The following is a 14,854-nucleotide window of genomic DNA, read 5'->3' as shown; positions in this document are numbered from 1 at the left end:
CAAGATACACTGTAGAGAAAATGTGTTGTCGTGGTACTAAACACCATCACAGTACAATGGCTTTAGAGTTTAACACTTATATAGTTTTTATCACAAATATAGTTTTTGATCACAATATCATTAGACTAACGTGTATTGAAAATGTTTACATGATTGAAGCGCCTTCCGCTTCTGGTTAGGATCAACATAGCAGAACAAATCCAGTTTGATTTCTCTCAACATTAGAATTAGAACAGACTAAACTCTGGCATACATGACACTTCAATCATTTCTTGTCATACTATAACATACAGATGCAAGAGAAACATGTGAGGTGGAGAATACTGTATAAAATCAGATATACAGGTATGACCATTCCTGTTTCAAGGTGAATTGATACCAAACATCTTTTTGGTTACACCATTTGTCATATTACTGTTCAGATCTTTTGGTTACACCATTTGTCATATTACTGTTCAGATCTTTTGGTTACACCATTTGTCATATTACTGTTCAGATCTTTTGGTCAACCTGCACGGTTTCCTCCCACCATTATACTGGCTGCTGAGATGTAACTGAAATTTTCCTGAGTACGGCCTGAAACACCAGCCAAATAAATAAATACATTCAAGAACTTAATAAATCTTTCATAAGAACTTAATAATGAATAGAAAATTTGCTAAAAGTAAAAACTACTGGAATGTGATTCCTGAGATTTTACCACAGAAATACATACTGAAGCAGCTGTAATAAAATCTATGTGTCCATTGGAGTCATCATCCTTTTCAAACACTGCTGGCTTCATTTTCATCTGCTCTGAAACAATGCAACACATTCCTTCTATAATAACATGTGAGATTAATCATTAATACCTTTTTTTAATTTTTTTTATTTTATTAGTGTTTCAATAACACCATACTCAACAGAGACCTCTTAAATACCTCTGGCTTATTAAATCTGTTTAGGCCAAACAGTTTTTAATGACTGTAGTCACCATGGCCAAGTGACTAAGATTTCTGTTTAAACAATGAATACATAAGCCATATACAAATATTATGGCAAAAAAACATCTTTAAATATGCAGGGCACAGTGAGATCTGATTCTGTCTTTTCAATGTGGTATTTACTTTCTGGCGTACTGTTATATGTTATACATGTACGTAGATCTGTTAGAGAACTGTACACCTGTCAGTCTGATAACGCACCTCCATATATGGCTGTCTACTTACTGAGTTGTTGTACATGTACGTAGATCTGTTAGAGAACTGTACACCTGTCAGTCTGATAACGCACCTCCATATATGGCTGTCTACTTACTGAGTTGTTGTACATGTATGTAGATCTGTTAGAGAACTGTACACCTGTCAGTCTGATAACGCACCTCCACAAATGGCCATCTACTTACTGAGTTGTTGTACATGTACATGTATGTAGATCTGTTAGAGAACTGTACACCTGTCAGTCTGATAACGCACCTCCACAAATGGCCATCTACTTACTGAGTTGTTATACATGTATGTAGATCTGTTAGAGAACTGTACACCTGTCAATCTGATAACGCACCTCCACAAATGGCCATCTACTTACTGAGTTGTTATACATGTACATGTATGTAGATCTGTTAGAGAACTGTACACCTGTCAATCTGATAACGCACCTCCAGACATGGCTATCTACTTACTGAGTTGTTATACATGTGCAGGTATGTAGATCTGTTAGAGAACCATACACCTGTCAATGTAAAAACGCACCTCCACAAATGGCCATCTACTTACTGAGTTGTTGTACATGTACATGTATGTAGATCTGTTAGAGAACTGTACACCTGTCAGTCTGATAACGCACCTCCACAAATGGCCATCTACTTACTGAGTTGTTCCAGTTTGCCACTCATCAGAGCTGTAAGTCTATTGGCTGAATCCATCAGCTCATCTTTGCCTCCTTCAACGGCAGTCTCCTCCGGCTTTTTTACGGATTCATCTGTTATAATATTCTGAAAAATAATGAGGCAACAAAGCTAAAATCAGGCACCTGAGTGTATTAGTTTATCAAAACAACAACAACATTACAACATGGCCCATCTCACTGTGAAGGCAACAAACACTGTCACAACACCTCAGCTGTAACCACTGTAGGACCACAAACATATTACACTCTAACAGAATGATAACTCATCTAATCAGTGTTGGTCAGCTGTAACTTCTGTAGGAGCACAAACATATTACACTCTAACAGTATGATAACTCATCTAATCAGTGTTGGTCAGCTGTAACTACTGTAGGAGCACAAACATACTACATTCTAACAGAATGATAACTCATCTGATCAGTGTTGGTCAGCTGTAACTACTGTAGGAGCACAAACACATTACACTCTTACAGTATGATAACTCATCTAATCAGTGTTGGTCAGCTGTCAGTGCTGTAGGAGCACAAACACATTACACTCTAACAGAAAGATAACTCATCTGATCAGTGTTGGTCAGCTGTAACTTCTGTGTGAGCACAAACATATTACACTCTAACAGAAAGATAACTCATCTAATCAGTGTTGGTCAGCTGTAACTTCTGTAGGAGCACAAACATATTACACTCTAACAGTATGATAACTCATCTGATCAGTGTTGGTCAGCTGTCAGTGCTGTAGGAGCACAAACATATTACATTCTAACAGTATGATAACTCATCTGATCAGTGTTGGCCAGCTGTAACTCCTGTTGGAGCACAAACATATTACATTCTAACAGTATGATAACTCATCTGATCAGTGTTGGCCAGCTGTAACTCCTGTAAGAGCACAAACATATTACACTCTAACTGAATGATAACTCATCTGATCAGTGTTTAAAGCTGTACTGTTAGTGGATTTTTGCACTAGTAAGATGACGATCCAGTTTAATATGGGTCGACGAAGACAATGTAAACCAGAGGATATGCGAGGGCGAGAACACAGGTGACTTCGCAACCGCTTGCAAAGGGCATGTAGTTGTGACATATGGAAGATATCTCACTATCCAAATCTTACTACTCATCCATGGACAACAGTGAGTATTTTAGACATCAGTTGGAAAGTGATTTTAATCACACTGGCTTGTTTTTGTGACGTCAATCGCACTCAGCTGTGCACAGTATGCAAGGACTGTCCGTTTCTGTGCCATTGTGAGATCATACCGAGGTAGGTATGACTGTTTAACAGTCTTAATTCCTCCTAGACTATCCACAAAATTTGTACTGATGCTACTGTTTGTGAATATGAATATAATACTGACGAAAGTAGATATATTTATAGTGTTCTATTTGCCATTTTACATGACGTGCCTTCAGTCTCTTCCAGTTCTTTTCTCAGGAAAAGCAGTCCTAAGCGTGAAGCGTCGTTCCCTTTTTTTTTTTGTGGTCTTGGAGTGTAAATGCAAAAATTTAACAAATCAATTGTGCCTTACAGGCGTACATTCAGGAAAATTAAATTATTAGACATTAAATCTAATAAAACTGCTTTATCAAACAGGTAGAGCTGGACAGTAGAGTTCTAAACTGAGACCTTATTTGATAGTTTGATTGATAGTTACAGCCATCCACTAAGTCCCTGTCTGACAGCACAGGTTTTAATGGAAACCAATTCCTTACAATTTTGACATAAAGTTTTTCTGGACGTTCTGATTCATTCAAGACATGCGTTTTCCATGCAACTTTTCATCCCACATTTCTTCAGTGTACTCAATCGTTCAAGTACATAAAAGTATTATAACATTTAGCATTTTCCAAGTGGCACATTTTGCTTGATTCTGATTGACTAATCTACTTTGCAGCGCCACGTAATTAAATTTTTATCATAACAAAATTCAAGTGTTTTCGCCAAAATCTTCATTTCAAGGCCTTTATCAGCTTCTGAATGTGCATTATACAGTACTGGTATTCAGAAACGGCAGATTCTCCTCCTACCCCTCCTACTCTTCCTACCTCCTTACTCCTCCTACCCCACTACTCCTACCCTAATTACTCCTCCCACTCCACTACCTCTCCTTACTCCTCCTACCTCTCCTTACTCCTCCTACCCCTCTTTACTCCAATTACCCCTCTTTACTCCTCCTACCCCACTACTCCTACCCTAATTACTCCTCCCACTCCACTACCTCTCCTTACTCCTCCTACCCTCCTTACTCCTCCTACCCCTCTTTACTCCTCCTGCCCCTCTTTATGCCTCCTACCCCACTACTCCTACCCTAATTACTCCTCCCACTCCACTACCTCTCCTTACTCCTCCTACCCCTCCTTACTCCTCCTACCCATCCTTACTCCTCCTACCCCTCCTTACTCCTCCTACCACTCCTTACTCCTCCTACCCCACTACTCCTACCCTAATTACTCCTCCCACTCCACTACCTCTCCTTACTCCTCCTACCCCTCTTTACTCCTCCTACCCCTCTTTACGCCTCCTACCCCACTACTCCTACCCTAATTACTCCTCCCACTCCACTACCTCTCCTTACTCCTCCTACCCCTCCTTACTCCTCCTACCCCTCTTTACTCATCCTACCCCTCCTTACTCCTCCTACCCCTCCTTACTCCTCCTACCCCACTACTCCTACCCTAATTACTCCTCCCACTCCACTACCTCTCCTTACTCATCCTACCCCTCCTTACTCATCCTACCCCTCCTTACTCCTCCTACCCCTCCTTACTCCTCCTACCCCTCCTTACTTCTATTACCCCTCTTTACTCCTCCTACCCCACTACTCCTACCCTAATTACTCCTCCCACTCCACTACCTCTCCTTACTCATCCTACCCCTCCTTACTCCTCCTACCCCTCCTTACTCCTCCTACCCCACTACTCCTACCCTAATTACTCCTCCCACTCCACTACCTCTCCTTACTCATCCTACCCCTCTTTACGCCTCCTACGCCACTACTCCTACCCTAATTACTCCTCCCATTCCACTACCTCTCCTTACTCCTCCTACCCCTCCTTACTCCTCCTACCCCTCCTTACTCCTCCTACCCCACTACTCCTACCCTAATTACTCCTCCCACTCCACTACCTCTCCTTACTCATCCTACCCCTCCTTACTCCTCCTACCCCACTACTCCTACCCTAATTACTCCTCCCACTCCACTACCTCTCCTTACTCCTCCTACCCCTCCTTACTCCTCCTACCCCTCCTTACTCCTCCTACCACACTACTCCTACCCTAATTACTCCTTCCACTCCACTACCTCTCCTTACTCCTCCTACCCCCCTCCTTGCTCCTCCTACCCCTCTTTACTCCTCCTACCCCTCCTTACTTCTACTACCCCTCTTTACTCCTCCTACCCCTCCTTACTTCTCCTACTCCTCACCTTATTTGCAGGTCTAAACTCTGGTATGGTCATGACTGACACAATGGCATTGACAACATCTGCTGAGGTATCCTAGTAACAACAAATAAGACATTGTTTAGGACATACATGTACATGTAGATAAACAAATATTACCCTAAAAGGGCAGTGGCCTAAGGCTCCCACACTTCATACCTGTCCATTAGTCCTTGACTTCAATCATTTTCAACAAAGGCAGCATCTTTCATACATCTTCCATGTGTACATTTCAGGCGACTGCGTTCATTAAAAGGTTTGAATGAATGAAGTAATACGGGAGTTTTAACGCAGTACTTAACAATTTCTCAGTCATGTGACAACCAAGAGTCATTAGGTCTGAGTGCATTACACTGTGTTTTCTCGTAGCAGGGCGAGCCAATGCCGCCAAAGTGCTGCCGCCACTGAAGTATCATACCGAGGACAACAGACATCTACTCAGTCACATTATACTGACACCGGGTCAACCAGTCCTGTTTCCTTGCTGTAACCTCTCAGTGCTGAGCGCCAAGCAAGGCAGCAACAAATACTATTTTTGAAGTCTTATGGTATGACCCGATCCAGGTTTGATCACGGGTCTGCCGACTTCGATGTAGATACTTTCACTATTAGGCCACCCAAGCAGTGGCCTAATCTTTACTTCAGGCATGGTAACATAAATCATAGTGCAATCCATATTAAAAGTTCTCGCTGGAGCAAGGTTCAGAAACATGTTTCAGGATATTTACAGCATTACGCAATTTGTCTCCGTTACCATGTATATACATGTACTTTATTGAACTGACAAAAGTAGACCATTTACCTGTAATTTTATCCTACTGTTCATCAACTCACCTGTGGCGTGTATGACACACCTCCTATATCAGCATACAAACGCGCAGTGCTTGTGATAAATGCCACATGCCTGAGGGAAATAAAACAGATTTCACACCCTAAATAATGTGTTCATATTTTCACCTACTTGAGAATGAGTGAGTGCATGTACATGTAATGTGCCTCCTTGTTTCAGAACGGATTTCCACCTCTCTTTTATTTAATGCTGCTTCACTGAGACGACTTCCTCACCTGAGCCATTATACTGATACAGGTCAACGAGTTGTTGCACTATCCCCATAATGCTGAAAGCCAAGCGAGGAAGCTACAACTTCCTCTTTTAAGGTCTTAGATGTGACCCGACCTTTTTGGGATTAAACACCATTGACATGACACTACTATCAGACTATGGAAGAGACATCATCACTACATTAAGAATGCTGTTTCTCTGGTTCCCAATTACCATCCATACTCAAGATGTACCCTGCTCTGTCCCCACGAACATCTCACTCATACAATCAGTCTTTCCGCTTTCCTTGCATTGCCTGATATACGATAAAGATTTATTTATTTGATTCATGTTTTACGCTGTACTCAAGAATATTTCACCTATAAAGGACGACCAGCATTACAGTGGGTTGAAACTGGGCAAGGTCCAACGGAAACCCACAACCATCCACAGGTTGCTGGTAGATCTTCCCACGAACATAAGATAAAGCAGCAGATACCCTGTTTACTCACATTTCATTGGACAGATCATAAACTACAGGTGTTGGAGGTCGCTTGGGAGATTGCCAGAACAAAGCTGAAACAGAAAGCAGTTTAGCATGAAATAAAACATCAACACTGACCTATTTAGAAAAGTTAAAAGCAAATGCTTTAATTGTGAGACATTTTTACATAATTCCTGTGTCACCATCACACCATTATGCAAACTTGTTTACTGAATCCTAGGAGACCTATAGCTGGTAATTTCAGGTATTCTCTACACAGAAAGGTCAAGGTCGGATGACGATTCACTTATACATCATCTCAATATTATCAGCTGGTTTTCATCTTCTGTTCGTTTTTTTACACAAAAACACATTATAATCTAGTAGGCAGCTAGTCCTACTGAGAACTTGCAGCGCTCCTTTGAGACATAAGGCATGGGCCTCTCCCGGCGGGTAGGTCCCTTCGCCCTTTACGCAGAATGTTCCAAAACATTTACGGGTAATCACTGTCTTGTGAGATCACATACACTCTTCAGTCTCAATCTGTGGTAGAGCCCAAATATTGAGAACCATACAGGACTGAACTGCACTGCGTGGACCAAATGAAACCAAATGCTAAAAATAGATGTTATATGTTTATTAACCGATTCATGTCTATTCTATACACAGAGAATAATACTTACAGCCATCATTAAGTTTGGTATCCAAGGGAAACGAATACAAAAGCTGTCTTGCCTGTAAAGAAAACAGCAATGACAATGTCATTCTACATGCAATCTATGTTTTTATTAAATCTTTATTCATGTATTCGCTGACTTATTTGACTGTTGTTAATGCGATACTCCAGAATCCTTACTGCTGTAAGAAAATTAGCACACTAAAAATAATCTTTCTTACCACTGTATTTACTTGCATGCTGGGTTTCTATCATAAACACACGGTAAAACCATGCCAGGAGAGTCTGTTAGTTATACTGAACAAAAACAGAAACTTCAAACGTGTTCCAAATATACCGATATAGAACAAAGTGTTGTTAGTGAAGAAATCTGGTTCACGGACATAATGAGAGTACACTAAAACAGGGTTAGGCATTAAGATGGGCTTGCTGCACCCTCTACACTCAACAGTAGCACGGTGGGGTCACGTGTTGATTTCATAGAGACTGGCCATCTGTACTGGAGCTTGTTCAGTATCGTGAACGCACCATTTGGCAACCTGCGCCGCTGCTGTACTAATACTGCGCCAAGCTCTTCAACATTCTGCGACTGATGTCTTAAAGCATAAAGACTTCGTCCAAGAGCATTCTGTATGTGTCCGATGCAACTGAGAGGTCAGGTGATCTCGATAGCCACTTCATGATGTCAATATCTACATTTTGCAGGAAATTTTGAGTCAAAACAGCAGTGTGTGGTGTCACATTGTCATGTTGGAATTGAAGGCCTGGACCAAGAGCAGCCATGAACAGCACAAGCTCCAGGACAAGAACCTGGTCACCATAACCTGCAGCATTGAGGTTTCCATGACTTACAAGAAGGCACGAGCATATGTTCACGCAGAAAGCTCCCCAAACCATTACGCTACCACCACAAAATTGATCTACTTCCTGTACACAGCACTGTGCGCAATGTCTGCAGCTCTTACAACACAATCGCAATCTTCTGTTGACAAATCACAGCGTGCAACATGATTCGTCACTAAACACAGCACTACATATATTCCATTGTCTGTGGTTCCAGCGAAGGTGAAATTGTCCCAGAGTAGATGGTTTACCTGTATCAGAATCGGCCCAACATGAGGACATCGGGAACACAGGAAAGTCAGCACGCAAAGCAGTTTCATATAGTCTGGACACTTAAACGACCCTGTAGTGCAGTCATAAAATGATTGCACAAATGACGTATCCGAATTTGACCGTCCTCGTCATGTCTCGTCACACATGGCTGTCATGACCTGGGGCTATTAGGTGTCTTACCCATTTGATGCACACGTTTCCTCAGGTTGTGAATTGTCTGTCTACTGCATCACATGGCAAACACACCGTAGACTGGCCGGTGTGAACTCCTTGTTCATGTTCAACATTTGTGGCATGGCAAGGGGATTTTTTATCTTTCAAGGATTGTTAGTGTGTTCTTTCTAATCTCCAGCAAATTCTACACCAATCTTGGTGTTCAGCCACGGAAAGTTTGGTCATGTGACCTCACACAAGTGCAGGGTCACGTTTTCACACTCAAGGCAAATTTTAATTCACATAGTACCTGAAATTTACAGCAGCAGACAGTACCAAGTAGAATCTTGTACTAACCTTGTGATTGAAGTATTTCTCAAACTTGAGCCGTGCCAACTGGACACAGTGCTCCCAGGTTGTAGGTCGGTGGTATGTCACCTTGCTCACCTGTATTGCTCCATCCACGGACATCCCCTGCTGAAGTTTCTATGCAAAAAAATCAGTTTTGCTTTATAATACAGATTTAGTTATACACAAGCAACAAAACACGACAGCAATCTTGACACCAAATCTAATTAGCCCAAATAATGTAAACATGTAAACTGTACAGATGTAAACAGGTGAGGCTGAGAAAATCATTGCAGTAGGATATGCCCCAAAAAGACCAAGTCATGTGACACAACTGACATATCCCAACACAGCAGTGTCAGACAGATATAATCAAACAGAAATGACAACCTGTGCAGATAGGATTGATGGTATGTTAAATATGTTCCTTTTGCTGAAAAAAGTGTTTTCTTAAACAGGAATATGGTTTCATCTTTTATAGATGCTTAGAAATGTCTTTTCTGATAAGATACATACCAAGACAGTGGCTCTTCTCATGTATCATTAACAAATATACGCATGTGTCATCTACTTATTCCAATCGTGTCATCTACTTATCCCAATCGTGTCATCTACTTATCCCAATCGTGTCATCTACTTATCCCAATCGTGTCATCTACTTATTCCAATCGTGTCATCTACTTATCGTGTCATCTACTTATTCCAATCGTGTCATCTACTTATTCCAATTGTGTCATCTACTTATCCCAATCGTGTCATCTACTTATTCCAATCGTGTCATCTACTTATTCCAATCGTGTCATCTACTTATCCCAATCGTGTCATCTACTTATTCCAATCGTGTCATCTACTTATCGTGTCATCTACTTATTCCAATCGTGTCATCTACTTATTCCAATCGTGTCATCTACTTATCCCAATCGTGTCATCTACTTATTCCAATCGTGTCATCTACTCAATCCAATCGTGTCATCTACTCCTCCCAATCGTGTCATCTACTTATTCCAATCGTGTCATCTACTTATCGTGTCATCTACTTATTCCAATCGTGTCATCTACTTATTCCAATCGTGTCATCTACTTATCCCAATCATGTCATCTACTTATCCCAATCGTGTCATCTACTTATTCCAATCGTGTCATCTACTCATTCCAATCGTGTCATCTACTTATCCCAATCGTGTCATCTACTTATTCCAATCGTGTCATCTACTTATCATGTCATCTACTTATCCCAATCGTGTCATCTACTTATCCCAATCGTGTCATCTACTTATTCCAATCGTGTCATCTACTCAATCCAATCGTGTCATCTACTTATCCCAATCGTGTCATCTACTTATTCCAATCGTGTCATCTACTTATCGTGTCATCTACTTATTCCAATCGTGTCATCTACTTATTCCAATTGTGTCATCTACTTATCCCAATCGTGTCATCTACTTATCCCAATCGTGTCATCTGCTTATCCCAATCGTGTCATCTACTTATTCCAATCGTGTCATCTGCTTATTCCAATCGCGTCATCTACTTATCCCAATCGTGTCATCTACTTATCCCAATCGTGTCATCTACTTATCCCAATCGTGTCATCTACTTATTCCAATCGTGTCATCTACTTATCCCAATCGTGTCATCTACTTATCCCAATCGTGTCATCTACTTATTCCAATCGTGTCATCTACTTATCCCAATCGTGTCATCTACTTATCCCAATCGTGTCATCTACTTATCCCAATTGTGTCATGTATTTATTCCAATCGTGTCATCTACTTATCCCAATCGTGTCATCTACTTATTCCAATCGTGTCATCTACTTATCCCAATCGTGTCATCTACTTATTCCAATCGTGTCATGTACTTACTCCAATCGTGTCATGTACTTATTCCAATCGTGTCATCTACTTATCACAATCGTGTCATCTACTTATCCCTATCGTGTCATCTACTTATCCCAATTGTGTCATCTACTTATTCCAATCGTGTCATGTATTTATTCTAATCGTGTCATCTACTTATTCCAATCGTGTCATCTACTTATCCCAATCGTGTCATGTACTTATTCCAATCGTGTCATCTACTTATCCCAATCATGTCATCTACTTATTTCAATCGTGTCATCTACTTATTCCATGTACGTCTACATGTAGCTTTACCATCCGATGTGAAGCTGATGCATTATGGACCCAACTCCCTAGAAATGTCCAAGTTTTACATCTCCTCATTTAAGGTGAGCATAACATGGATTTGGATAATAACATACCTGATAGGAAAGTGTACATACCTGATAGGGAAGTGTACATACTGGATAGGAAAGTGTACATATCTGATAGGGAAGTGTACATACCGGATAGGAAAGTGTACATACCTGATAGGAAAGTGTACATACCGGATAGAAAAGTGTACATACATGATAGGGAAGTGTACATACGGATAGGAAAGTGTACGTACCTGATAGGGAAGTGTACATACCTGTACTACTTCACCTGGATTTTGATGCTGTGCCCAAAACTGGTTGACAAGATTAGGTTTCAGGCTGAAGGAACTTTCAAACTGAAAGACAGCATAAACTTGCTCAGCTGAAACCTTACACATAGTACAAACATATCTATTCATTCCAGAAAAAAATGCAGTCTTTTATTTTCAAATTGTTTGATATTCCTGTCATAGATGTATACAATATCAACGTAAACTTTTTCTCTGATGTTATGATAGTCAGAACAATCAAATTTTCAAACTGTTTCACACTCCTCTTATAGATGTACACAACATCAACACAAACTTCCTCTGTAATGTTACAATAAGGCAGAACAATCAGGAGCTTCACTCACCTTGTCTCTGGCCCACTGGATACAGTGTTCTAATGTTGCTGGGAAAGACTTGAGTGTACAGTAAGGGACATCATGATCAACAGGGTCACTCTGTTAACAAAGGGCGTAGACAAATCAAGTCATGCTGCATGAGAGCAGGATAATATTTATTTATAGATTTATTTGACTGGTGTTTTACGCCCTACTCAAGAATATTTCACTCACACGGCGACGGCGGGCATTATGGTGGGAAGAAACCAGGCAGAGCCCCGGGGAAGCCCATGACCATCCGCAGGTTGCTGGCAAAGCAGGATAATACAATAATATTTTTAAAAATAGTACAACATTCTGAACACATAAAGAGCATGTGTTATGAAAGGTGATGTTTTTGGACATTTATTTGCCTTTAAATTCCACCATTTGGCAAAAGTGTGGGTCATCTATAGGGTTCACACACACAGGTAAATGTTTAGGTCATCTACAGGGTTCACACACACAGGTAAATGTTTAGATCATCTACAGGATTAACACACACAGGTAAATGTTTAGGTCATCTACAGGATTCACACACACAGGTAAATGTTTAGGTCATCTACAGGATTCACGCACACAGGTAAATGTTTAGGTCATCTACAGGATTCACACACACAGGTAAATGTTTAGGTCATCTACAGAATTCACACACACAGGTAAATGTTTTGATCTATAGGATTCACACAAGCAGGTAAACATTGAGGTCATCTACAGGATTAACACACACACAGGTAAATGTTTAGGTCATCTACAGAATTCACACACACACGGGTAAATGTTTAGGTCATCTACAGGATTCACACACACATGTAAATGTTTTGATCTACAGGATTCACACACACAGGTAAATGTTTAGGTCATCTACAGAATTCACACACACAGGTAAATGTTTAGGTCATCTACAGGATTCACACACACATGTAAATGTTTTGATCTACAGGATTCACACACACATGTAAATGTTTTGATCTACAGGATTCACACACACAGGAGGTCATCTACAGGATTCACACACACAGGAGGTCATCTACAGGATTCACACACACATGTAACTGTTTAGGTCATCTACAGAATTCACACACACAGGTAAATGTTTAGGTCATCTACAGGATTCACACACACATGTAAATGTTTTGATCTACAGGATTCACACACACAGGAGGTCATCTACAGGATTCACACACACATGTAAATGTTTTGATCTACAGGATTCACACACACACAGGCAAATGTTTAGGTCATCTACAGGATTCACACACACACGTAAATCTTTTGATCTACAGGATTCACACACACAAGAGGTCAACTACAGGATTCACACACACACGTAAATATTTTGATCTACAGGATTCCCACACACGCGTAAATATTTTGATCTACAGGATTCCCACACACGTAAATCTTTTGATCTACAGGATTCACACACACAGGTAAATGTTTTGACCAATGAGGTCTCAGAAGAGACTAATGGAATCATTTTTTGTGAAAATAATTACCAACTTTCTGTCTTCAAACAAAAGAAGTTCTCCTAAAGTAATAATGTTACTGGGTGAACAGACATTGCATCTTAACCTGAATTCGTCCCTATGACATGTATCTGTATTTTACATTGTACTGCAATGGTTAGGCAAACGGATGGGAAAAATCATGGAACAGCTGCATCCAATGGCATAACCTGATTTATAGAGCTTGTGTTTGCAGTGAGATACCAGTATTATGTTTGGAAAACTATGGTCATGTAAACATTAGTCCAGATTTGTTCTGGAATAAATCCAAAATTAGCGACTGATAAATCCGGCAATCTTGACTTCATACCAATCCGGATATGACAGCAAGTGGGAAAATTGTGGATTCATAACATCAGATACTGCCCCAAAATCAGTTTTATTTCACTTACGTTGATAACAGATCACTCAAAGAATTTCTTACCTGGTCATTGAAGCTTTCTGTGATGTGTGGTACAATCACCTGAACATGACCCTTTGGTCCCATGGTGCCAGACTCCAGCAGCGGTCTCTGGTTTGTCACACAACGACTGTGCAAACAGAAAGTCATTCAAAATCTCAATACCTTATTTCATTTGTCTACATCAAGAAACATGAAGTGTTTATGCATTACTGAATATGATTAGGACTGACTTGTGTATGATATATCTTAACACCTGTTGATTATTTAGTCCAAAAAGCACAGGACAGACAGACACTATTTAGCAACTTGTTTCCTGCTTGTAGGCATCTTGCCTGCAGTCTTGTCGTCAGTCAGTGGGTAGGTCAGTTTTCCAAGCATAAATCTAAAGCAGAACTCAAACCGTTATATCTTAATTTTACATACCAGTAATGTATATAATACTTATACATAATTAAACTGATACAGTTCAACTATAAACTGACTGTCAATGTGAGCATAAGTGTATATTCTTTCCTTTCAGGCTTTCACTATTACTTTGGCCAATCATGATGTCTCCTAGTAGCTGACAACACATTAATTGTGCTGCCTCACTAAAACACCACTCTGACGACACCACACATGCAGTGCATCCGGTCAGAGCATACAATATAGAACTAAGACTCAATGTCAAGGCTACATGCTAGACGTGGTGCAGAGACCCTGACATCGCCAGTGCTTGCAAGTTAGGCCTATCTCAAGTCAGGGAAGTACAAACGTAGCCAATCTTAAAATATCTGGAGAAAGACTTGGGACTTGAGCTTGGTTCTCCTGCTTCCAAGGTAGACACGCCTGGCCACTGGCTTCTACAGTACACTACAGTAAAATAGGTGAACTGATCACAAATTGATTGGTATCCAACATAAAACAGAATTACAAAACATAATGTATTTAATGTTAGACATACATGTACTTTTGA

General features: G+C 40.4%; 1 protein-coding gene across 1 annotated transcript in view; it reads right to left on the bottom strand.

Annotated features, from left to right (window-relative positions):
• Positions 1-14,854, bottom strand: part of LOC135473167 (ubiquitin-like modifier-activating enzyme 6) — a 49,664-nt gene that overhangs the window by 9,420 nt on the left and 25,390 nt on the right. The window contains exons 21-30 of the mRNA XM_064753007.1: positions 13,921-14,026; positions 11,980-12,069; positions 11,621-11,701; positions 9,158-9,286; positions 7,539-7,590; positions 6,884-6,947; positions 6,164-6,233; positions 5,315-5,386; positions 1,849-1,972; positions 716-795 (exon numbers count right to left, since the gene is read on the bottom strand). Coding sequence (XP_064609077.1) covers positions 716-795; positions 1,849-1,972; positions 5,315-5,386; positions 6,164-6,233; positions 6,884-6,947; positions 7,539-7,590; positions 9,158-9,286; positions 11,621-11,701; positions 11,980-12,069; positions 13,921-14,026 — 868 coding nt within the window. The remainder of the gene's footprint in view (positions 1-715; positions 796-1,848; positions 1,973-5,314; positions 5,387-6,163; positions 6,234-6,883; positions 6,948-7,538; positions 7,591-9,157; positions 9,287-11,620; positions 11,702-11,979; positions 12,070-13,920; positions 14,027-14,854) is intronic.

This window comes from Liolophura sinensis, chromosome 8 (genome assembly GCF_032854445.1).
Source record: "Liolophura sinensis isolate JHLJ2023 chromosome 8, CUHK_Ljap_v2, whole genome shotgun sequence".
Taxonomy (NCBI): Eukaryota; Metazoa; Mollusca; class Polyplacophora; order Chitonida; family Chitonidae; genus Liolophura; species Liolophura sinensis.
This window is presented reverse-complemented; position numbering and strand designations above follow the sequence as displayed.